The 26,092-nt window shown below is 39.1% G+C and overlaps 1 protein-coding gene across 4 annotated transcripts in view; it reads left to right on the top strand.

Moving 5' to 3' along the window:
• Positions 1–26,092, top strand: part of LOC108711168 (TBC1 domain family member 22A) — a 297,560-nt gene that overhangs the window by 76,649 nt on the left and 194,819 nt on the right. For all 4 annotated transcript variants that reach the window (XM_018252619.2, XM_041586439.1, XM_041586438.1 and 1 more), the window contains exons 6-8: positions 109–237; positions 6,456–6,518; positions 22,615–22,729. In XM_018252619.2, coding sequence (XP_018108108.1) covers positions 109–237; positions 6,456–6,518; positions 22,615–22,729 — 307 coding nt within the window. The remainder of the gene's footprint in view (positions 1–108; positions 238–6,455; positions 6,519–22,614; positions 22,730–26,092) is intronic.

Genomic DNA, 26,092 nt, shown 5'->3' with positions numbered 1-26,092 from the left:
CCTAATGTAATTTTGAGTGATTTTCTTTTTAAGAGTTTTCAGCAGTAGTTTACTGTTTCACTTTCCTTTATGTATCACAATAAAAATGGTGCATTATTTTATATTTAGGGTTATCTTCCAGCAAATGTGGAAAGAAGAGAAAGCACATTAAAAAGGAAGCAAAAAGAATATTTTGCCTTTATCGAACAGTACTACAGTTCCAGGAATGATGACACCAATCAGAGTACATACAGACAGGTATAGAAATACTTTTTTTATTTTCCATTTTCCCCAAACTATAAATTCTATCAATGTGAAGAGAATACAATATTTTGTTTGATCATGCATTTTCATGATACACAGAAAAGCCGCATGGATAGTGTTTGCAGAATATGAAAATTGATAATATATGTACCTTGTACTTGATAGTAAATAGTTGATCAGTAATCCATGATTAATGCAAAATAAGTTCATATTACAGAAAAATATTTTATCTGGAAAGTACTAGGTCATAGTATTCTGGATAATAGTACCCATATCAGTACCATATCCCATATCCCAATGTCGGTACCAGCACACCTCTGGATTCCTACATAAAATGTTATTATATATTTAAATGCAGTTTAATACAGTTAATTTCTACCCCCCCCCCCCCTCTGAGACAAATTGGTGGGACACTTCTGGATCTGCTGCAAGTTACACAGGTTACACAGGAAACATGATCTACATTTGTCTTTCCTCAGCCTCATCAACTGTGTAACTAAGCAACTTTGGATCATGTGCACCTTCATAGTTATAGAGCAGTGGTCCCCAACCAGTAGCTCGCGAGCAACATGTTGCTTACCAATCCCTTGGATGTTGCTCCCAGTGACCTCAAAGCAGGTTCTTATTCTGATTTTACTTAGATGTTTAAAGACTTAGAAAATGGTTGTAGATGGTCCCCATAGGCTAACATAGCACTTCGGCAGGTTTAATTTGGCTAAGTATTGAAGTCGAAGTTTTTTTAAAGAGACAGTACTTCGAATCGTATGGTTGAATATTTTTACTTCGAATCTAATTCAAAGTAAATTCGAAGTCGTAGTATCCTATTTGATGGTCGAAGTATCCAAAAAATTACTTTGAATTTCGAATTTTTTTACTTTGAAAATTCCCTCAAATTCATATCGACCCTTGATAAATCTGCCCCTTAGTGCTTTTTTTTATATTTCAGTTCGTGTGCATCAGCTCAAAAGTGTTTACCATTGGTGAAGTTGATATCAAATAGACATATGGTGATTACTACGGGGCCCATTTACTTAGCTCGAGTGAAGGAATAGAAGAAAAAATACTTCAAATTTCGAATGGTCGAATATGGCTACTTCGACCATCGAATTGGCTACTTTGACCTTCGACTACTACTACGACTCCGAATCGAACGATTCAAACTAAAAATCGTTAGACTATTCGACCATTCAATAGTCGAAGTACTGTCTCTTTAAAAAATTATTCTACCCTCTAGTTCGCCACCTAAAACCTACCGAGGCCAATGTTAGCCTATGGGGCAGGTCCCCATAGGCTTCCTAACAATTTTCTGATCGAAGGAAAATCCTTTGATCGATGTATTAGAATCCTTTGAATCGTTCGATTCGAAGGATTTAATAGTTCGATCGAACGATTATTCCTTCGTTCGTTCGATAGTAGGAATAGCGCTAAATCCTTCGATATTCGAAGTCAAAGGATATCAATTCGGCAGTCGAATATCGAGGGTTAATTAACCCTCGAAATTCGACCCTAGGTAAATCTGCCCCTTAGTGATGACACACTTTAAATCACATGATTTTCACAGTGCTTATATTTCCCAGTGGTATATTATACTCACAAGACTTGAGTTAATGCAGGCATTGGATATGATAGGTGATCGACTCCGCTCTCAATCTTCTTTTTAGCCTTACTTGGGCAAAAACAAAGTGACATGTTCAGAAGCACTTTAATAACTTTAATACATATTAAAAATTACACTCACAAAGTGGGCGAAACACAATATCAGATATTTAGGAGTGAATATCACCACAAATATGTCTGATTTATATAAAATACATTTTATAGAATTATTAGGAGCAGTGCAGTAAATGGTGGATAGATGAAACAAACTGAATTTATCCTGGTTTAGAAGAATACAAGCAATAAAAATGACGCTAATGCCAAAACTGTTATATTATTTACAGTCTTTTTGAAATTTGTATGGGCAGGCAAACCCTCCAGGATTCAATATAGACAACTTATACTGCTGAAAGATGGGGGGGGGGGCTTAGCCTTGCCAGATGCCCAATTATACTATCTTTCAATTCACCTAGTTTGTATAAAAGCATGGACATTAAGGGACATGAAAAAGGACTGGGTGGAACTGGAACAAATGTGTCTTGATATATCTATGTTAAATTATCTTTGGATAGAACCTAAGAATCTACCAAATACAGCAAGGGATCATCCCTTAATAGGGCCCACATATAAGACCTGGTATAGTTACAGCGATAAGATGAATCTATCAAAACCTCCTTATATATTACAACCTCTGGTGGACAGTCCCTTGTGGACTGTAAAGGACGCTGAGGAACCAGGAGCAGTACACGGAGACTTTTACATTAGTTATATATGCAGTTTTACTGAGAACATCTGTGAGTGTAATTTTTAATTATTTATTAAAGTTATAAAAGCACTTCTGCACATGTCACTTTGTTTTTGCCCAAGTAAGTATAAAAAGAACATTGCAAATGGACTGGATCATCTATTATATCCAATGCCTGCATTAACTCATGTCTAGTGAGTATAATATACCACCGGGAGTAGTGTGCCCCTAAAGGTTTGGTTTCCACTTAACTAAAATTATATGCCATCTGCAGCACTGTTAAAATCACCGTGATTTAAATGTGGGTTCTATTAAATCATGATTTTTTATTTTTAATTTTTTATTTTCATCACTTAGTGATCACAATATGACTATTTAATATTAACCTCACCAATGGTAAACACTTTTGAGCTGATATACACAAATTGAAATATAAAGAAAGCACTGAGGGTGTAACAAACAAATTTAAAAAATACTGCACTATATTATTTTTTCTATTTCTTCTGTTTTTGTTTTCCCCCTCAATAATGTACAATTTTCAAATAGACGGCACCACACAGGAAAATTTCTTTAAAAGCCTTTATTGAAAAAGGGCTTTTCTTGGACAGATAACAGCAAAGTTTCAAGCTAACAACAGCCTTTCCTCTGCTTGAGGTTTAGCCACAAAAAAACGCCCATAGACTCCAATGAGTAGAAAAAATAGTTGCACGTCAAAAATTTTTTTGCCCATTGACTTCAATGAATTTGCCATTTTTTTTGTCGTTTCGCAAATTTTCGGTGAAGCAAAACAGGTCAGATTCACCCATAACTAAGGTGAACTTATTTTTTGATATTTAATTTATTTAATGGTATTTATATAGCACCAACCCTTTTCCACAGGCTTTTATATGGATTAAACATAATTCACATTAGTCCCTGACCCAGTGAAGATTACAGATTAAGGTCCCTATGACATTCACAACACTATGGGGCAAATTCACTAAAGTGCAAATTTTCGACAGCAAACGATCCACCACCTTTCACGCCAGTTAGCCCGGCACAAATACGTTACCAGTACTCCAATTCACTTGACCGTCTAAGGTCTGGAGAGGAGAGTTCGGGTGAATAGAGGTTAACCTTATACGTACCACACTCACCAAGGCTGAGGCTTTACCCACAGAACCTTCCTTCAAATTAAAAAAAACACCCATTTTTTCTGTTGGATAATAATGGCCGCAGCTTCTTTATTAATCCTTCTGCTCAAACATCCAAACATCAATAATCCATAATCAATATTATTCATATTTAACAAATATGCAATATTTTAATAACATTACATATTATTTTTTAACCCTAACTATTTTAAACTGTCCTGATGGCCTTGGGCAGATGGTCCTCGGATTACTATCATGTGCATTGTACTTCCGTACCACTGCACCCCTCATGAATTTTGTTGTACCCATCAGCCGCAGTACACCGACTCGATGGTATTTGTCATTTTTGGCACCAGGGGACCCCATGCCCGAGCTGGCGAATTATCCATTATTCCTACTTTTTTCCGTAACTCATAATAATTCCTTCTTTAACTCTCTGTTTTTTCCCAGGACCACCTCCAAAAGCTGCGACAATAAACTAAACCTTTTCTTTACCCTGAATACTTACCAATTACCCCGTGTAATCTCGAAACATGGGAGGGTAGGGTGGGCTTGTGTTACCTGTGAATCCAGGTACGAAAAGGAAGGGCCCTCTCCCGCCTTTCCTATTTATCCCCAGTACCCCTATCTCCCCCCTTTCTAAACTTCCTTTTCCTTTTCTCCTGGCCATACTTCCTGCCCTGCTCTCTCCCCCTTTACCTAACAGTCATGTCCCTCTTCTGCCCATACAGGTTCCATCTCATCTAAAATGTGACATTTCACTAGTGTTAATTTGTCAGCGCAAGCATTTCATCGATTTTTTGCTAGTGTTCAATTCTGCAGAGTGAAACTTTATTCGTTCTCTTACGCTTAGGTCAATTTGAATAGGGCAGGTACATATAGGTCGTATGGACCTCTTTACTAGAGATCATTTGAGCGAAAATGCACCGGGCTATAGGGCCCGAAAGTGCGCTAGTGACAGTCTATTTTGCTACTTAGCCCTTTAGTAAATCTGCCCAAGAAACCCAGACAAAGCACAGGTAAAACATACAAACGAATTGCAGATAGTACCCAAACGTAGAACCCCAGCATTGCTACCTACTGAGCCACTTCATAAGATAGACAATCAAGAAATAGTCTGTGCTTACCAAAGTAGACTTTGGGTCCAGGTACTTTAGTGGATAAATGCTAACTATAAAATGGGGGTATACAAAAAAAGGTGAAAAAACAACTGCTCTCTAAATATTTTATCTTTTTAGTCAAACAATTTAAAGAATGTCTTGATGCTAATATTTGCCCCAAAAAAATCACCATACTGTCTAGTGCTTGTTTCCTTATATCTGAGAATAGGGGTTGACAAATACTCTTGTGTGTGTTTTCAAAACTGTGGGACTTTCCCTTGTTAAGTGGGCCCAGATCTTTTGCCTTCATGTATCTATCATGCACTCAATTCCATGCTATAGTTATTGGAGATGAATGCCTATTTGTTTGTAAGTTGCTAAGTGGGTAAAAAAAACAAGTTCACCCACTTAAGGGTGCCCTTTTCCTTATTCAAACAGGGGTCTATTGTAATCGCATGTACAGCCTATATACTGGCTTTTGTACACTTTTTGCATGTTACTAGATATTTAACTCCTCTGTTAATGCAGTTGACTCCAATTCAGTGATGCAAGCTGTTGAAAAAGGAATAAGGAAATTGTGCCAAGTAATTAAATGGTGTTTAAAGGATCGTTCAGTGTAAAAATAAAAACTGATAGATAGGCTTTGCAATATAAAAAATGTTTCTAATATAGTTAGTTATCCAAAAATGTATTTTCTAAAGGCTGGAGTGAACAGAACAGAACACAACTTCCTTTCAGCTCTCTAACTCTCCAGTTAGTCAGTGAAGGGAGTTTGCAATTGATCCACAGCATGAAGCTTAGATTCAAAAGCAAACCGTTATGACCCATGGTCCCCCCCCCCCCAAGTAACTAATTACTGACTGGTAACCAGTCAGTGGAAACCAAGAGAGCTGCAAAGCAGGAAGTAGTGTTCTGTCTAGTATATTAGACATCCAGTCACTGCAGCCTTTATACATTACTATCTATTTACCCAATTTTTATTTTTACACTGAACAATTCCTTTAATGCTGAGTGATAACTGCAAACCTTCTAAAATATAAGAAAACAAATTGAATGTTATGTACAGTAGCTAATAGTCTTTAAAGCCTTTTTAATACATATGGGGGCCCATTCACTAAGTTCGAGTGAAGGAATAGAAGAACAAAAACTTCGAATTTCTAAGTGTTTTTTTGGCTACTTCGACCATCGAATGGGCTACTTTGACCTTCGACTACCACTTTGAATCGAACGATTTGAACTAAAAATCGTTCGACTATTCGACCATTCGATAGTCGAAGTACTGTCTCTTTAAGAAAAAACTTCGACCCCCTAGTTCGCCACCTAAAAGCTACCGAAGGTCCCCATAGGCTTTCCAAGTTTTTTCTGATCGAAGGATAATCCTTCAAGCGATGGATTAAAATCCTTCAATCATTCGATTCGAAGGATTTAATTGTTCGTTCGAACGATTATTCGTTCGATCGAACGAATTGCGCAAAATCCTTCGACTTCGATATTCGAAGTCGAAGGATTTTTATTTGCCAGTCGAATATCGAGGTTTAATTAACCTCTATATTCGACCCTTAATACATCTGCCCCATGATGTATAAATTGTATGCATATCAGATTATGATAGCTTAAATATTTTCTTTGCATTTGCAGATCCATATAGATGTTCCCCGAATGAGCCCAGAGAGCTTAATACTTCAGCCAGTAGTTACAGAGGTAGGTGCTGTCTAATAATAATATTTGATTTTTTTTTCTTGAAAAATGACTATTTGCTGAAAATTATCAGTGCTCAGGAGAACAGTTTATGGCTGACAGGATCCCATTTGAAAATCTTGGTAGAGGTGATTAATTAAAAACCTATAAAAACATAGGCTGAATAAGAACTTATTTGAATAGAACATTCTATTACATACCAAAAATTAACTGCAATAAGAACCAAACCCTAAAAATGAATATGGCCAGAAATGCTATGTTTTATATACTAATCTTACTGCTATATTTTTTATACTAAAGGGTCAGCATTTCTATAGTAGTAATGATGCAGGCCTTCAAAAGTGTCACAGGAGTTTCCCATCTTGGATTTTGTTACCAGTGTCTGTGACATGCACAGTGTGTTTGGGCATCTTTGAGAATATAAGCTTAGGGGTTGTCACAAATCCTCAAGCAGAAAATGAAGTTTATATGTAAGCTTATGCTACAGGACTGATTGTTAAATTATGATGCTAATTGTGCTGGTTTCTGAGCTGTCATGTGCCATTTGCAATTATTTACTTTATTTCTCCTTTAAAGGTGAGCTCCCCCAGTTTGTTGGTCTAGCCTGCTGTGATAAATTGCATGCAGCTGCACAAAACCTTAAAGTACAGCAAGAGAATCCTGAAAAGTACAAATTTGTTAATTAAACCACTGCAACCACTTAAACATTTGATTTTATTATTCTAACCATTTTAGATGCATTAGATGGCATTAGTTGCTAATTTTTATAGGGAAACTGGCGCTTATACTCATTGATACCTTATAGACTGGTTTTCTTTGAATTTTCATTTCTCATGGAAAACAGTACTAGTTTATTGCTATAAATTACATATTTTTTACATGTATATTCTTCTGTGTATTTAAAGCTAAACTCTCAGATTGAAAAACAAAATTTTTATAATGTTGGTATAATTTTGGCACAATGTATGACAAGCCTGTCTGTTTACTTGTGTTTGAGAGATGGCATTTGCTGTATGAATGAAATAAAAGAACAAATTCTAAGGTAACCCTAAGGCAGAGAGCATAGAATGCTGATCTAATGATGAAATTGTTATGAATTCGATATTTCTGTAACATTATGAATACTAGATAGTAGCAGTACATTTTAGATCTGACTCTGTGGTTTGAATAAAAAGACTTTAATAGAGGACACTTTGCTACATTTTCTGATAAATCTGGAAAGGAATCCTTTGAGAGTGTTGCAGCTCGGCTAATTTTCTCACTCTAATTATTACCTCTATTTCCATACTCTGTAGAGTATATCTGCTCTTACTTTTAAAGGGTGGTAGTAACATATTACTTTTCTGTAATTTGAGTCTTTGCTATTTTATTTTTGTATACAGTAGGTAGCTTCTTATATGGGGATGTTCAACCTTCACCCTTTTATCTTAAATAACTAGAATAAATAAATAACTACAACTGCTTAAGACTATTAGAGCAATGTAAAAAGATGTTGTGTTTTTATTTGCCCAAGCTATTTCCAGCTTCACAGAAAGGCAACAAAAGCTTGTATTGACACTCATTTGTCACTTACAAAACCTGTTTGATATGAAGATTGATTTACAGTCAAAGGTTGTTGGAGGTAGCAGTTCATAGACTGCAAGCTGGTCATTCTTTTCATATCTAGTAACAAGACCTGCCAATGGAAACCTTCTCTAGCGACAAGTTAATTTACTAATGAAGTGTGTTACTCGACTTTTAGTAAATAAACAATGTCACTGTGAATTGTCTTTTTTTACCAAATATTTTTCAAAAAAACAATTCACTCTTTAGTAAATGTGCCCCATAGTATATATTGGTTTTACTTACATGTTTCCTGTGCATTAGTGACTGACACATTATTTTTTTCTGTGTGATACATATGAAATACCTATTGTCAGGGCCCGAAGGCTCCGATGTAGTGCGGACCAAGGAGGAGGCAATAACACCAAGTTCGCGGTACAAAAGGATTTATCAAGAGGATGGTCGAAAACAGGCAAATGGTCAAATACAGGCAGCAAGGATCAGAGTCGTTAAACAGGCAAGAAGTCGGTACACAGATAATCAGAAAGCAGTAAATCACACCCAGGAACTATGCAAGATAGACCTATCATTGGGCAAGGGGGTAAAGGGCAGACAGGAATAAATAGTCCAAAGTTGGCGCCAAAACTTGACGCGATGACGTCATGACGCTGACGCCGGCGTCCTCACGTTAGCGTCCTGACGCCGACGCACATTCCGTCACCGGCGACCAATCCGGGAGCAACTCGTTTCTGACGCCGTCACATTGCGACCAGGAGGAACCGCATGGTGGAGTAGGAGGTCGCCATCAGGATTCCAGGATTCTTTTGACTTCAAATTCCTTGTGATCGTCAACCAAAACAGGAGCTGGGGAAGAAGAAGAAGAAGAAGAACAAGACATGGCAGGTTTAAGCAGGGACACATGAAAAACATTGGGTATCCGCAATTCAGGAGGAAGTTGAAGACGAACAGCCACAGGATTGATGATTTCGATGATAGGGAAGGGACCGATGAATCTAGGACCAAGCTTGGGTGTAGGAATCTTGAGACGAATGTTGCGTGTGGAAAGAAAAACTTTATCACCGGGACTGTATGGAGGGGAAGAAATCCTTCTCTTGTCAGCAAACTTTTTCTGCGCCAGGGAACTCTTCTCCAAGTTTGCCGCAGTAGCATGCCAAATAGCCAACATGTGAGCAGCTTGGTCATTGGCCGCAGGTACATTGGTAAGAAGAAGATCCTGAGAAAATGCCAAAGGATTGAGACCATAAACACAGAAGAAAGGAGAGTTCTGGGAAGAAGAATGCAGGGCGTTGTTGTGGGCAAATTCAGCCCAGGGAAGGAGATCCGACCAATCATCCTGGCACAAGGACACATGACAACGAAGAAACTGTTCCAAGGCCTGATTAACTCGTTCAGCGGCTCCATTCGACTGTGGGTGGTAGGCGGAAGAAAATTGAAGAGAAATGTTAAGGGCTTTGCAAAGAGACCTCCAAAACTTGGAAATAAACTGGGACCCCCGATCGGACACAATCTCGGTAGGAAAACCATGAAGACGGAATATATGTTTGATGAAAAGTCCAGAGAGTTCAGGAGCAGAAGGCAGTTTCCGGAGGGGCGTGAAGTGAGCCATTTTGCTGAATCTGTCGATCACCACCCAGATGACAGTGTGGCCAGATGAAACAGGGAGATCGACAATGAAATCCATCGCCAAATGAGTCCAAGGACGAGATGGAATGGGAAGAGGCAAGAGTAAACCCTTGGGAGGAGAATGTCCGGACTTGGAAACAGCACAGGTGGAACAGGACAAAACAAAGTCTTTGACATCCTTCCTTAGGGACGGCCACCAGAGCAAACGGGACAAGAGTTCAGTTGTCTTCTTAATCCCAGGATGGCCAGCCTGTTTGGAACTGTGAGCTTGAGATAAGATGTCATGACGAAATTCCGGAGGGACAAAAGCAACACCAGGAGGGGTCTCTGCAGGAGCCGAAGACTGAGCAGAAAGTAACTGAGAGGCACAGGAGGGAAATATGGCGGCGATAATCTTGGTAGAAGGTACAATGGGTACAGGATCTTCAGGACAGGAATCTTCAGGGGCAAAGCTTCTGGACAGAGCGTCAGCCTTCCTGTTTCTGGAGCCAGGACGAAAAGTGATAATAAAATTAAAACGGGAGAAGAAAAGTGCCCACCTGGCTTGCCGGGGATTGAGGCGCTTGAGGGATTGAATAAACTCAAGGTTCTTGTGGTCGGTGAAGATAGTCACAGGAATAGAAGAACCCTCAAGCAAATGTCTCCATTCTTCCAAGGCCAACTTAACGGCAAGTAACTCCCGATTGCCTACATCATAGTTCTGCTCAGGGGAAGAAAATTTTTTAGAGAAAAAAGCACACGGGTGGAGTTTCCCGTCAGAGGAAGATCTTTGGGACAGAACAGCACCGGCACCCACATCGGAGGCATCGACTTCAATGAAGAAGGGTTGTAAGGGTTCAGGATGTCGAAGAATAGGGGCAGAAGAAAAGGCTTCCTTGAGGGTCTTGAAGGCTTCGAGAGCTAGAGGAGGCCAGTGTTGAGGTTTATTCCCTTTACGGATCAAGGCCAGAATTGGATGGATCTTGGAAGAGAAGTTTTTGATAAATTGTCTATAATAGTTGGCGAAGCCAATAAACCTCTGGACTGCCTTAACGCTCATGGGAAGGGGCCAATCCAAAATTGCAGAAACTTTGGCGGGATCCATCTTAAAACCTTGAGGAGAAATGATGTAGCCAAGAAAAGGAATAGAAGAAACTTCGAAGGTGCATTTTTCCAGCTTGGCGAAGAGATTGTTTTTCCTCAATCTGGAAAGAACTTCACGTACTTGACAACGATTATCGGAAAGGTTTCTGGAAAAAATAAGAATGTCGTCTAGGTACACGACCACACACTGTCCCAAAAGATCACGAAAAATATCATTAACCAATTCTTGGAAGACCACAGGAGCATTGCAAAGGCCGAAAGGCATGACGAGATACTCGTAATGGCCATCACGAGTATTAAAAGCGGTCTTCCATTCATCTCACTCGCGAATCCGAATGAGATTGTAGGCCCCACGTAGATCCAACTTGGTAAAGAAACTAGCCCCCTTGAGCTGATCAAAAAGTTCAGAGATGAGAGGAAGGGGATATCTGTTCTTTACGGTGATTTTATTTAACCCCCTGTAGTCAATGCAGGGCCGCAAACTTCCGTCTTTCTTTTCAACAAAGAAGAATCCTGCTCCAGCAGGGGAGGTAGAAGGACGAATGAACCCTCTTTTCAGATTCTCCTGGATATAGGACTTCATAGCAGAAGTTTCAGAGGGAGAAAGCGGATAAGTGCGGCCTCGAGGAGGCATTGAACCGGGTAAAAGTTCAATAGGACAATCATAGGGGCGATGAGGTGGGAGAGTCTCAGCGGACTTTTTATCAAAGACATCGGAAAAGGCTTGGTATACAGGAGGAAGAGAAGAATTCGAAGACACTGAAGAAACTTTGATGACAGGGGCAGCAGGCAAACAGTTGTGCACACAAAATGGACTCCAACGTGATATTTGTGAGATGGACCAATCAATAACTGGATTATGAACACACAGCCAAGGCAATCCCAGGACCACAGGAGTTGAAGGGCAATCAATAAGAAGAAAAGACAGTCTCTTCAAATGCATAGTGCCCACCTTGAAGGAAAGTTCCTGAGTAGACTGCGAGATGATGGCAGAAGAAAGGGGACAATCATCAATCGCCAGGACACGAAGAGGGGTTGCCAAAGGTTGCAGTGGAATGACATGGTTGTCAGCAAAGGAACGATCCATGAAGTTGCCTGCAGCACCAGAATCGAGGAAGGCCTGAGAAGAAATCTTCTTGGAGCCGAACTGGATTTGAACAGGAAGAAGAAAACGTTGAGCAGATGGATGGGGAGAAGAACAAATTCCACCCAGGTAAGTCTCCCCAAGCTTACCTAGGTTTTGGAGTTTCCCGGCTTCACTGGGCATTCTTGGGCGAAGTGAGCTTTTCCCCCACAGTAGAGGCATAACCCAGCATCCCTTCTCCGTAGCTTCTCCTGTTCGGAAAGGCGTGCCCGACCGATCTGCATTGGTTCTTCAGATGGCAAAGAAGAAGTAGCAGGTGTCACAGGAGGAGGAGGAAGAAGATTAGAAGCCGTACTGGGGAGTAGGGGTCTTTGGAAGCGTGGAGCCAGGGTGTGTTGAAACCTGGAAAACTTCCTAGCACGATCCCTGTCAAGTTCGACTTGGAACTCCCTCTGTAGGGTGTCAACCTTTACAGCCAACGCAACAAGGTCTTCCCATCGAGGAGGAATCTCACGGGATACGAGATCGTTCTTGATGCGCATCGCCAGACCGTTGTAAAAGGCAGCATGGTATCCATCGTTATTCCACGAAGTTTCTGCCACGAGAGTTCGGAACTCAATGGCATATTCAGGAACTGAACGAGTCCCTTGCTGCAGCTGGAATAAACGGGCGGAGGCAGAAGTACAGTAGCCCGACCAGGAGCATCGAATACTGTGCGAAGGTCCCGGATGAAGGCCCTGGCATCATCGATTACCGGATCCTCCTTCTCCCAAAGAGGAGAAGCCCACTCCAGAGCTTTCCCTTGCAGGCGGGTGATAATATAGCCCACCTTTGCTCGCTCCGAGATGAACTGACCTGGAAGCAGGGTGAACTGGATTTCACACTGGTTGATGAAACCACGGCATGATTCCGGATCACCGCTGTAGAGAGGAGGTGCAGGGATGTGAGGCTCGGAAACCTGGAGCGGGGTTGCAGGAACTGGCATAGGAACTGGAGCCACAGGAGATAAGGCAGACAGCTTCTCCAAGATTGCTTCTAGTGCCTGGCCGAAGTGGGTTTGCTGGGCTTCATAGGAGTGCATGCGAGAAGCCAATCCACGAACGGCTCTGCCGACATCGGTTGGAACTTGAGGCTCCTCCGAGGGGTCCATGGCCCAATTATACTGTCAGGGCCCGAAGGCTCCGATGTAGTGCGGACCAAGGAGGAGGCAATAACATCAAGTTCGCGGTACAAAAGGATTTATCAAGAGGATGGTCGAAAACAGGCAAATGGTCAAATACAGGCAGCAAGGATCAGAGTCGTTAAACAGGCAAGAAGTCGGTACACAGATAATCAGAAAGCAGTAAATCACACCCAGGAACTATGCAAGATAGACCTATAATTGGGCAAGGGGGTAAAGGGCAGACAGGAATAAATAGTCCAAAGTTGGCGCCAAAACTTGACGCGATGACGTCATGACGCTGACGCCGGCGTCCTCACGTTAGCGTCCTGACGCCGACGCACATTCTGACGCCGGCGTCCATTCCGTCGCCAGCGACCAATCCGGGAGCGACTCGTTTCTGACGCCGTCACATTGCGACCAGGAAGAACCGCATGGTGGAGTAGGAGGTCGCCATCTTGGACATCGCGTGGGGTAAGTTCACCATCTTCCATTACACCTATGCATTTAGTGCTTTGAGTCAGCTTATTTGATATGTACTATGATAGTCTCAGCATTTACCAGATGGACTGTGGATTTCACAGAGCTTTTGAAAGATTAAGGCTTCCTAGAATGTTAATGAATGCATGAGGCAAGTAATTACCAGAAATAGCACTTCACACAAGATTGAACAGATTCAAATATTTATTATTTCAAAGACAAATAAATATGATCTCATCAGTTTATGACTGACAGAGACATCAGCCTTTGTTATGGTTGATGAAAATCTAAACCAATCTTATTATTGAAATATGCATGTATTTAATAGTCATTATTTTCTGTTTTGTAGTTGTGCCAATGGCTTCAAGTCATAATCTTATTTTCTGAAAAAACTCTAAAACAAGAGCTTTTGTTTTCTTTAATGGTAATTTATGTTTGATAGGACAGACTCTTGTAGATTATTGTAATAATATGGATGTATAGTCACTGCATCCATTTAACTAAGATATGTTTAGGGCACAAACTGAACGAATTGTTTGTCCCACTATAGAACTGCATGCTGAGAAGAAAGACTGATTTGAGATGAAGATGACTCCCTTAGACTGATTAATAGCACAGTACTCTCTGTAGCGAACAGGGGCACAACACTTTATAGCCTGGAAAAGCAAAAAAAGCAGGACATGTGGGCTGTTGTAAGACATCTAGATCACAGTTAGAACTGTCTTTCAAAGCAAGTTTCAACTACTATCTTACAAAGGACATCAGGAATAGGGGGAGATTTATTATGTGGCATAAAAACGTCAGAATAATTAGCCACATATCACCAGGCATCACCTTTTAAAAATTGAGTAATTTTTATTATATGATTTTTCTTTGAGCAACTTCCGCCACGACTTGCTAGGTCTGAAGCAGTGTAAAATAACAGGGGAAAATTCTGCGTTCTCATGGTGTAAAATATCACACATCTTAATAAGTTAGTAGTTACATAGCTTTTTACACCATTATTCCTCTGTAAACTGCATTCCTGTATTATTTACTCGAGGAGAAACAAGGATTGTTGGGTTGGATATTAAAGGGGAAGATCCAGAATATACTGCATAATAACTCGGTCTCTTAGTGTAGGGAGATATCTATTTCATTTTGTGGTCTGTTTTAGAGTTTTTTTTAGGGATTTTAAAATAAAAGTTTGCTTATTTATTTAATCAATGGCTACTATTGTGCCACACTTCCATACATGCCTATAGTGTGAAGAAGTCTTGATATGGCTGACTCTGAACTGGTGTGGAAATGCGGTGGATCTGCTGTTAATCAGCATTGACTGGGCATTTTGTACAGGTATGGTATGTATTATGCAGAATGCTCAGGACCTGGGGATTTCTGGATAAGGAGTCTTTCTGTAATGTGCATCACTATACCTTACATCTGTTTTAAAGGTATGCTGTCATGGGAAACATTTTTTTTTTTCAAAATGAATCAGTTAATAGTGCTACTCCAGCAAAATTCTGCACTGAAATCTATTTCTCAAAAGAGCAAACAGATTTTTTTATATTCAATTTTGAAATCTGGCATGGGGCTAGACATATTGTCAATTTCCCAGCTGCCCCAAGTCATGTGACTTGTGCTCTGATAAACTTCAATCACTCTTTACTGCTGTACTGCAAGTTAAGGTGGCCATACACGGGCCGATAAAAGCTGCCGACAGACAGATTCGGCAGCTTATTGACCCGTGTATGGGGGCCCCCGACGGGCTTCCCCGATCGAGATCTGTCCGAAAGTCGGCCAGATCTCGATCGGATGGGACTAAAAATCCCGTCGGATCGCGGCCGCATCTGTTCGTTGATAGGGCCCACGATCAGATCAGCCCGATATTGCCCACCTCAAGGTGGGCATATCGGAGGGAGATCCGCTCGTTTGGCGAGTGATATCACCCCCTCCTTTTTTCCCCCCAGCAGCCAAACAAAAGAACAATGGGAAGGTAACCAGATAGCAGCTCCCTAACACAATATAACAGCTGACTGGTAGATCTAAGAACAGCACTCAGTGGTAAAAACCCATGTCTCACTGAGACACATTCAGTTACATTGAGATGGAAAAACAGTAGCCTGCCAGAAAGCATTTCTCTCCTAAAGTGCAGGCAGAAGTCACATGACCAGGGGCAGCTGGGAAATTTACAAAATGTCTAGCCCCATGTCAGATTTCAAAATTGAATATAAAAAAATCTTTTCAAATGGTTAGAGGACGACAAGGTGCTCCAGAATTAGTTGTAAAGTTACTCACCAAACAGTGAAAGTGGTCCGGGTGCACCAGCCTCAGACCCGCAGCTTCGGGGAGCGATACAGCAGAAGATAAAGAAGCAGGGCTGACAGGCACTCAAACGGATCCACAAGACGAGAGATATTCAGTTAAAAGATAAATTTATTAGTAGAAAAATTAAAAGTTATGGCTTCATCTCCATCCACCCTACGCGTTTCACACCATTCAGAGTGCTTAATCATGGGCCCATGATTAAGCACCCTGAAGGGTGTGAAACACGTAGATCCGTTTGAGTGCCGGTCAGCCCTGCTTCTTTATCTTCTGCTATAAAAAAATCTTCCCATTTTTCCCATGACAGTATCCCTTTAATAATTTAGACTTTAAATAACCCCATCAATATGGATGAATGCATCTCAGTTAGGACCAAGTACAAGGTACTGTTTTATTATTACAGAGAAAAAGGATTTTTTTGTCTTAAATTGACTATGGGAGATGGCCTTCCTCTAATTCAGAGCATTCTGGATACGTGATAAGTGATCCCATACCTGTGTAACCAATGGTGCAAAATATAGGGAAATACTGCAATAGCAACTGCTGTGGTTTGCTAAATAAGCTTGGATGAAAATTCACCTTTTAGCTGCTCCATTATCTTATAAACACAACCAAAGAAGCACTGGGGTGGCAAAAAGAAAAAAATCCTTTGTTATATTCTCATCTTGCACAAAAAAAAATAGAGCACTGTATTCCAGGTTTTTTTTTCGTTTTTTTTGTTAAAAAACCGATGTATTTATAACAGTATATTTAAGATTCTATGTTTACTATTGCTGTAATGGGTCTCCAGCACTAACTTTAAGGACTCAAGTGTCGCAAGTGCTCTACAGGAGCTAATGTGCCTCATGCTTTCTACTTCAGGGAAGAGAGCTCAACACAATTGTTATTAGAGTTCATCGTATGACTATAATTTGCAATTGTTTTTTATTTTACCTATATTACAGGCCAGTCAGAGAATGACCAAACTTTCAGAAACATTTAAAAAGGCAGTTAATCATATGTTCTGTATGTTAAGCTTTGTGTGTATATATATATATATATAAACGTATTTCTGTTTATTTTCTGTTTTAGAAGTTAGTAGTACAATATTATGAAACTTGCATTTCTCTGCTAGTTCTATGTTTAACTTGTCTGCTTTGTCCAACTTAGAAAAGTATTTAAGTGACCTTTTGAGTGGGGAAAAAAGATGAAGTTTTAATATTAAAGTTCTTTTGTAACATTACATCCAACAATTTTTACATCAAAACTACTGTAAATGTACTTGAAAGTTATATTTCATTTATCTGTAGTGTCCCCTGAACTCCAGACTTGCTCCTGCTTTCAGCCACTATGCTTTCATTCTTCTTCCATTGCATCAGTCTGCCTCACTCACCTACTATATATGAAACATCTATAGGAATATTATTCAGTGCTTCCTTTTTTTTAGTGCGTTAGCCATTTATAGTAAATGCAGGTCAATATCTTTCTCTTTTTTTCCAAAGCATATATCCTTATTATGTAGATGTAACCTATTAGTCTAGACTGGGGGCCCAACCTTTTTTCCTGTGAGTCGAATGTAACAAGAGTTGGGGAGCAACACAAGCATGAAAATAGTTCCAGGGAGTGCCATTATCACAAGAGGCACTGTTTGGCAGTGCACCTCGTTTTTATGCAACCAAAACTTGTCTCCAAGCCAAGAATTCAAAAATAAGCACCTGCTTTGAGGCCACTAGGAGCAGCATTTAAAGGGTAGATGAACAACATGTTGCTCATGAGCCACTTGTTGAGTAACAATGGTCTAGACATCTCAGCAAATAAGGTAAGATCAATATTGGTTATTATTTAGTAACAATGACCATTTTTGCATTTTTGCTGTAACCAAATAGCAACCAATCAGCTAATATTTATTAAAGTTATACAGAAAGCAGATGAATGATTAGTTGTCTGATTGTGGTGCTGCACTAGTGTGACTTGCCATAGCCCAAAATGTACTCTTAATTTATGTTTTCTTAAGAAATCTCTGATGAATCTATGAGGGAGTTCAGGACTGAAGCTAACATTTTTTTTTAGATTGAATTTGTCCTATTTCAGTGGATATTGTATGCTACAATTGTAGACATAGGCGGATGGCTATTTTTTTTTTTTTTTTTTTGTTTGGGTAGGCTAAAAAATGTTAAGTATCTATAAGCAATGACTGTCCACACAATAGACTTACCAACAGTAGTTTTGTCACACGCATTTTGATAACATTATACTACTAAAGCACAATTGCTGTTTGTAGCAGTGCAGGATAACAGAAAAAAACATTTATTTTTATAAAGTTGTTGGTTCATTAAAGTTGGATTTTTTTCAACTCCATTCAGTCCTATAGCTATCCTCTCTATAAGCACCTAATATTAGATATTATATGGATTCTATACCAACAGGTACCTTACAATCAACTCCCAATATGTCATTTTTCCTGTCCCCACACTTTTAGCTTTTTCTATTAGATCTCAGCAAGCCCAGCCATTGTCAGCTTCAGCCCCTAGCAATAACCACTCCAACTAGGCAGTTCTCTTGCACAGATGACCCAAACTATCATTTCCTAGCAATACCCATGCAGTACCAAAAAATCTTGACCACAGATTTTTCTCTGTGTAGCGCCATGGCTCTGCATGTTAATATATATATATATATATATATAAATCAAGGCTTGCTTACACTCATGTAAAACCACTAATTGCAAACTATTCAGCTCCCATTTACTATAAAAATCCTATCTGTAGCATAGCCGCTAAGTTAAATAAACAAATATCTGTGTGATTATTATAAGTTATACTACACACCTTCTCCTGGTCTCTACATGAGTTTCCCTGCTCTGTGATTTCTCCATGTGGTCCTTCCCTCTGCTGGGTGGTCTAAACTCAGAATCTGCTGCTGATGCCTGCCCTGCTTCCTAGTACAATAAAAATGGAATATTACAGTATTCTACATGCACATCCTAAGACTCCCCATAGAACACTGACAGTGCCTTGCTAATGTGCTGTAAGTATTTCACCTGCTGTCTCCCTCATGTTTATCAGTTAGATACTTGTGTATTATAATGCAGCAGGCTAGTTAAACTTAATTCACAGAGGCCTTCATTAAAATCCGCTTATGATTGTAGGTTGTGAATTAATGCTATTCAATCTAAGTCATTTATGTAGATATTAGATAGAGATAGAGGAGCAGTCACCAGGAAAACTGTACTAAAAGCACGAGGTATGCTAACTTCAACTATTTAAATTCAGCTAAAATCTGAAGGGTAAATGATACCAAAAGTCACAGTCTATTTCAAATTTTGCACATGTTTTATAGCATGCCATGTATAGTGCACTTAACTTAGATTTGCTTGTTGTAAAGAAAAGAGGTATGAATATGTAGTGTCTTGCAGCTCTGTGATTGTATCAGTCATTGTGTTTTAACTGCTACAAGTTTTTAAAATGTGTGGGTTTTCAACTGATGAAAATGTCAATCACTTTGGCTGCAAGGCATGCCTTTGCATAGCTTGAGAAACTTTATAGTCACTCACCTCAGTTTGTAAGGCCTATGAAATATCTAAGATATGCCTAAATTGCCTGTTTTCAACAGAAAATGTATGTGATGTGCTAGATATTACACTTATAAATAAATACATATTTTATCTTCATTATAGAAGGAGACCTAACTATTTAGTAAAGATCAAGGGAGTACTTTATACACTATGGGGGTTATGAAATAAAAGGCTTTAAGTTTGCCCAGGAGCAGTAATCCATAGCAACCAATCAGCAGGTAGGATTTACTGGTCACCTGCTTAAAAGCAAACATCTTATTGGTTGCTATGGGTTACTGCTCACTATTTTGACTTGTGCAAGAGTTGGCTGGAAAAGACTTGTTTTTACAGACTGTGAGTGCAGCAGGTAATGGCTTCTGTTGAAATCCGCCAATAAAGTCTGTACTACTAAATCCTGAGCGTGTACCTCCTTGATGAGTGTCTCCATTCTTAACAAGAACTTGAAAGAACGGAGAATTTAGTAATGATGCCGCCCTGTGTTGTGTAACTGGGGGGGGGATATGTAAGAGGTGTTGTTAAAAAGACCAAGCGTTTGTGAGTATTTCACCAGTATAATGCTAGCAAATAGTGAACTCCAGGGAAAGCATGGCTGTATTTGTGTTCAGGCTTAGGAAAAGCTGGATAATGGGTCCCGGAAGTGAATGGTAGAGAGCAGGGTGAAACTTCCATTCCTTGCTCCATGAATTGTTTTCAGCTGCCCAGTTATAGGTAGCTAGGTAATTAGGCTGCAGGTGAGCTGCAGATAAAAAGAGATGTGGGACTACTCCTCAGGGCTTCCCCCTGGAAACCTCCTTGAGCTGGAGGAGGGTGAGTGGCCCGTGAAAACTGCATGTGCAGGAAGGAGGTGTGTGTCACTGAGTTGGAGAGAGGAAGAGCGAAAACCCTCCCAAGAGACTGTGGGTCCAACAAAGGATTCTGGGACTTGTGTACAAAATTACAGCTGTAAGTGCTGGAAAATTTGTGTTATTGTGTTCACCAATGTGGATGGTGAATTGGGATGGCTAATCCTATGTGAAGAGTGCTTTTGTTCTTAAAAAAGCCAGCCAAGCTGCATTGAACATGTAAAGGTGATGTCAGACTCCATTTCTGTGCTTACTCTGTGCTGTGGCTATGGTCTTAGCTACCTGAATGTCACAAAATATAGTATTCTAGAAAATTAAGCCTAGTTGTCATTTTAGTGCTAGAGGACAGAGCAAATAATAAAAAACAATCATATACTGAGTTTCGTACCTTTTAGTATTTTTAAAGCTCTAGCTAAATCAACTGATTCAAGTATCTGTTTATTTTATTTTTCAGTAATACTTTTTTCGTTGTTGGTTTTGTATTCTTCATGTTCTTGTTTTTTAAAGGTCTCCAGAAATGACCCAATATTTTGTGAAGAGTAAGCTTACCTCTTGCAGGAGGAAATATACATATTTCTTTGGCTGTATTTGTGCAAAGCGCCTATTATGTGCTTAAATCCACAGACACTTTGTAATTTAGGCAGAACCCCTGTAGAGAAAGAACTTTGCAGTTTACTGGTAGCATATTACACTTTAAATAGAAAGTTATTTGTTGTTAATATTTTACTGGATCAATGTCGAACTGGCCTGACATTTCAAACAGAAAGCTAATGCAAATCAGTATGAGTACTTCATTACAGTATCATTCAAATATGAAATACCCCTGTAAGTCAGGGGACACTTTTGGAAATGTAATACAGAAAGAACGTGTTATCTCTTTTCCACACACCATGGAATGTTAAACATAATGCATTTCACTGAATAATGCATAAGATTGTGTATTTTATTTTGGAATCATGGTTTCAGATATTTAGCTCAATTTTACATTTGAAGATGGAAAAATATTGTAACTGCTGTTATGACTTTATTTGTATAAAAAGGTAAAATGATAAAACTAGAGACAGTTGTATAAGAAACTGGCAGTTCATTGACATCTAAGCAGTGTCAGCACTGCATTTTGTTCTTTATTTATGTCAATTTGATTTAGTTTTTTAGAAACACAGTATGTTAGGCCTATTATTTGCATAACATCTTATTAGCAGAGATAAAATATAAAAATTCATTTTTATAGTAAAATTGAATACATTAGACCTGTTACAAAAAGATGTTCAACTTAATCCATTGTTTAAGTGGATCCCATAAAAAGGTGGATATGTGCCTTGCCTCCCACATAGGTTTTCTGGAAAAAATGCTATCTCCCTATTGCTGTTATCTTGCCTATAATACTTTGGTACCAAGTATGATTTTACCAGCCAGGTGAAAAAATGTTATTGTATTTACCTGTCCTAAATTAATTTTTCATAGGGACTCACTTAAATATCAAACTGTGGCATCCTAATGGAAAATGTTACTGACAGTCAGGAATGTTTTTAATAAATGAACACATTTACCAAACCTGATATCTGTTTGTCAAAATTTTGATTTATTAGATAACCCTGCTCAGCAGCAGCCATTGAAGGTTATCACCAGGCTAGTTGAGAATCTTTAACCACATAAATTCTAATTTGGCAAAAAAAAAAGTTATGGGGTTGAATCCGGTAAAGCAAGTAGTGACTGTGGTTCTTAATTGTCCTGTTAAAAGCTGAGCACTGGACACACTGATTGGAGTGCGTTGTTAAAACAATGCAGTATAAGAGAACCATGCCTCAGCCTTATTAACTATAAGAGAGAATTGTCTTTTTAAACTGGAAGTGGAAATGTGCATCTTTGCAGAGAGTACCTTTGCTCTATCTGCAATAGCAATGCTTCCCATCTTAAAAGATCCCCCCCTAAAAGGCAAGATAGGTAAGCAAAGTTGGTGGTGAGGAGGTAGTCGCAAAGTCTAACATGTTTATAATAAAAGTAAACTGTATATTATTTTAACTGAAATTTTGTTGAAACAAACTGCAAAAGTCCCAATATTCAAAGTCTGATGTATTTAACATAATAAAAACTCATTGAAAAACAAAATATGGTAGAATAAGAGAATAAGGATAAAGTCATTACTAATGTACAGATTTGATACAGCTGCATTCTTAAAGTGGATTGCATAATGGGAGTTTGAATAATATAAGGGGTTTTTTTTTATAGCGACTGGAAAGCAGACAGCCTTCAAAGGCAAACAGTTCCAAATGTTTAGAATACCAAGACTAATAAAATTGACATGATTATTCTAAGAACTGTTATTTTCATAAACCTGCGCATGCAATATTTTTGAGAGTGTAATTACTAAGATTTGATAAATGTTTTTTTTTTCTTGTGTTTGCCAGGTTTTCGAAAGAATTTTATTTATATGGGCCATTCGACATCCAGCCAGTGGATATGTTCAGGGTATTAATGACCTTGTCACGCCTTTCTTTGTGGTCTTTCTTGGGGACTATATGGGTAAGTTAAGTACTGCTATGATTTTTTTTTCTTAAATCTTAGTTACATTTAGGGACCAATGTTTAAAGTAATATGTTTGGCAAAATCCATTAGTATAAATGTGTGCTGTTTCTAGACTTGTTGAAATGGCAATACAATATATGTGGAATAGTGAAAGTGAGCGATTTTATTAGTGTTGCTTAGGTGTTCCCTTATTGACAATGCTGATATATTTTGTTGTAAACATTGCACTGTTTTTGGATATTTCTGAATCATGCATTAGTAGATCAAAAACCTATTGCATATCATAATACACTTCATAGTTAAAATGGTGCTTCAACTTGAAATGGAACACATCAAGAATGATGATATAGATCCCTGCACTACAATTGGACTAAATTATTGTGTTGATTATGTTGAGAATATTTAACAAATATATGCAGGTATAGTATTCCAGAATAATTCATTTTACAACTGCCTGCTACCCTTTACCCCCTTAATTTGTGCATTATTTGTAATGTAATTTTCCTTGACTTTCATTTTAGTATGCTTCTCACATTTCTCCTTAAACGAAAAGGGCAAGTTGTCCTTGAGTTAATTTTGCACAGAACACCTTTTTCTTTCTTTGCAACTCTTCTTGCATTGGAGGTCTTTTCATTGCTTAGCAACTAATGAGAGCTACTGCTGCTTTCTCCCTAATCATCTCTTAAGTAGGGTAGAGGCCTACTCCTGAGAGTGCTTGCAGTTTTTGCCTTTTACTCCCTCATTTGACAGATAATGAAAATGTTCTTAATGATCCTAGAGCAGTTGGATCTCTGTTGGAAGACTTTAGAGTTGTTAATTGAAATAAGAAGTTCAGCTGAGATGTGATTAGAGAATTGATATTCCATGTTAAATAGACCATTTAATTAATGTGGTAAATAAGTTTGCCTTAACTACTTTGCCAGCAACTTACATTGTTGGACCCAAGTGACTGTTAATGCAGTAGCATCTGTGTCAAGATCATAGGTGAACACAAATACATATTTATCTTCACAGCTAGTACAAAAGAGCTTTGTTTACATTGCTACATATTATTCTGTTTTGTCTTCCTTCTCTATTTTTGATAAGCGCATTCTTCTCAGTAATTGCATTTTATGATGAAAACAAGATTAAAGCATAACATACTGACGTGAGCCTGCTTTTCTTTTATATTCTGCTGTGCTTGTTAGATTACCAATTGCTGATATTCATAGACATAAGTGAAAAATTCATATTTTATATGTAATCAGTGAAAGCAGCTGTTATATTGAACACCTTTTTGTAATAGTCACCACATATTGAAACAACATGTTAATTCACAAATGTTACATGTTTAAATTAGATATTTTCTCTCTCTGTCTGTGCTTGGCTAATGCAAATTTCCATTGCACTTGAAAGTCCGAATTAGTGGGTTAAAGATTTAGTCACATTTTGTTTTAGAAAACCACTGCTCGTCTGTAACCTATTTTTCTTATAGTAACTGACACTTTTTAAAGCATTCATGAGTTATTAAAAAATTGTTATACCTACAACATGGTATGCAACAGGTATTATTTAGACATCTAGACCTGAAAAAAAAACTAAAGGCATGTGCTCGGGGATATTTATTTTATTCCACTTCTAATAAAAAAATATTAGATTTTCTCACCAGCTTCCTCATTTAAACAGGGTTTTGAGTATTAAGTATTGCTATCTGTACTTATTATGGGCCATCTAGGGTTTATTCAGATATTGATTGCAGTGTAGGAAAATTTAGGACTGTATAATTTCTCTATGCAGACTGTGGCGCAAACCATTGGACTGGCCCCAAGAATGATCTAAGTATCACCTGCTACACTACACTATAGGTACACTCAGGGCTGCCATCAGAAAACACGGGGCCCCGTACAACAAAATATTCTGGGCCCCCTTGTCCCCGCCCCAGCATGACCCAAAGCCCCACCCCAGATCCCACCCACATCACATTAAAAAAAGCCACACATTCATCATAGCTAAAATACCCCCCCTAAACAAGTTATAAAAAACAAGTTATAAAAAGCCATTTGTGGTTAGCATGTCCCTACAAGTTAAAAAAAAAATTGGTGGCTAGCCCCCCTTCCACAAGTAAAGAGAAAAAGTGGCCAGTGCCCCCTATAAGTTAAAAAAAAAAACATTGCTGGCCAGGGCCCCCCTTAAGTTTAAAAAAAAACATTGGTGTCCATGGTGCCTCATAAAAGTAACACAAAAAACATTGGTGGTTAGGGGTTAAAAAAAAAAAAAAAGACCTGTTTTAAGATGACTGCTAGCAGTGACGTTCCCTCACTAGCATTCGACCTGTCATTGACGAGGAGGCACGGGATCAAACGGAGAAACTATCCAATAAGCGCCTGGTTGAGTAAGCAAGTGGGAAGAGGCAGGTTTGTGACACACCTCCGCTGCTATTGGTCAGTGTGCCGTCTCACACAGGCAGGCAGAAATGCTGTGAGACCTGTGCTGCAGAGATGGCAGCGGAGTCGTGCCTGTTAACTCTTTTCCGGCTGCTTCTTTTGAATGGCCCTGCAATCCAGGTAGTGTAGAGCGGCCGGGCCCCCCTTCACACTTTCAAGACTGCCGGGCCCGGTACAGCTGTACCCGCTGTGCCCCCCTGATGGCGGCCCTGGGTACACTACAGGTATGGGGCCTGTTATCCAGAGTGCTTGGGACCTGGGGTTTTCCGGACCTTTAAAGAAGAATGAAAGGTAATGATAACCCCCTAGCATCCAAGGTAGTTATCCTTTAGAAGTAACAGAATGCTAGGTTTATTGCTCACCATATTGCCTCTATAATTTGTTTTTGCCGTCCTGAATTCTTACCCTGGGGCGAGGACGCAGCCGCCATGTTACTTAAGAAAACTGTTACTTCCTTTAACTACAAGGCGCTTGCACCAAAAATATTAATCTATCCGTAAATTGGGGAAAAAAAAGATTTATTTTTTAATCATGCGCAGTGTTTACATTTTTGCAAAAGCGCATCTAGACTGCCTCGGGCAGTGGGGTGGATACAGCCGGATTTTCAAGTGACGTCAGCCAGCTTCTAGATTTGGGTTCTGTTAGCGGCGCATTTTCTACAGAGTGGCAGCAGGAATGCTGGAATAAGCACTGTAAGTAATTAATAAGGGTGCCTTTTTTTAAAGGTTTCATTCTCCTACTACTAAAAAATCATGTAAACATTAAATAAACCCAATAGGCTGGTTTTGCTTCCAATAAGGTTTAATTTTATCTTTGCTGGGATCAAGTACAAGCTACTGTTTTATTATTACTACAGGGAAAAAGGAAATCATTTTTAAAAATTTGTATTATTTGATTATAATGGAGTCTATGGGAGATGTTCATTCTGTAATTCGGA

This window comes from Xenopus laevis, chromosome 3L (assembly GCF_017654675.1).
Source record: "Xenopus laevis strain J_2021 chromosome 3L, Xenopus_laevis_v10.1, whole genome shotgun sequence".
NCBI classification, from domain to species: Eukaryota; Metazoa; Chordata; class Amphibia; order Anura; family Pipidae; genus Xenopus; species Xenopus laevis.
Note: the sequence above shows the minus strand (reverse complement) of the source record. Positions and strands in the feature narration are given on the sequence as shown.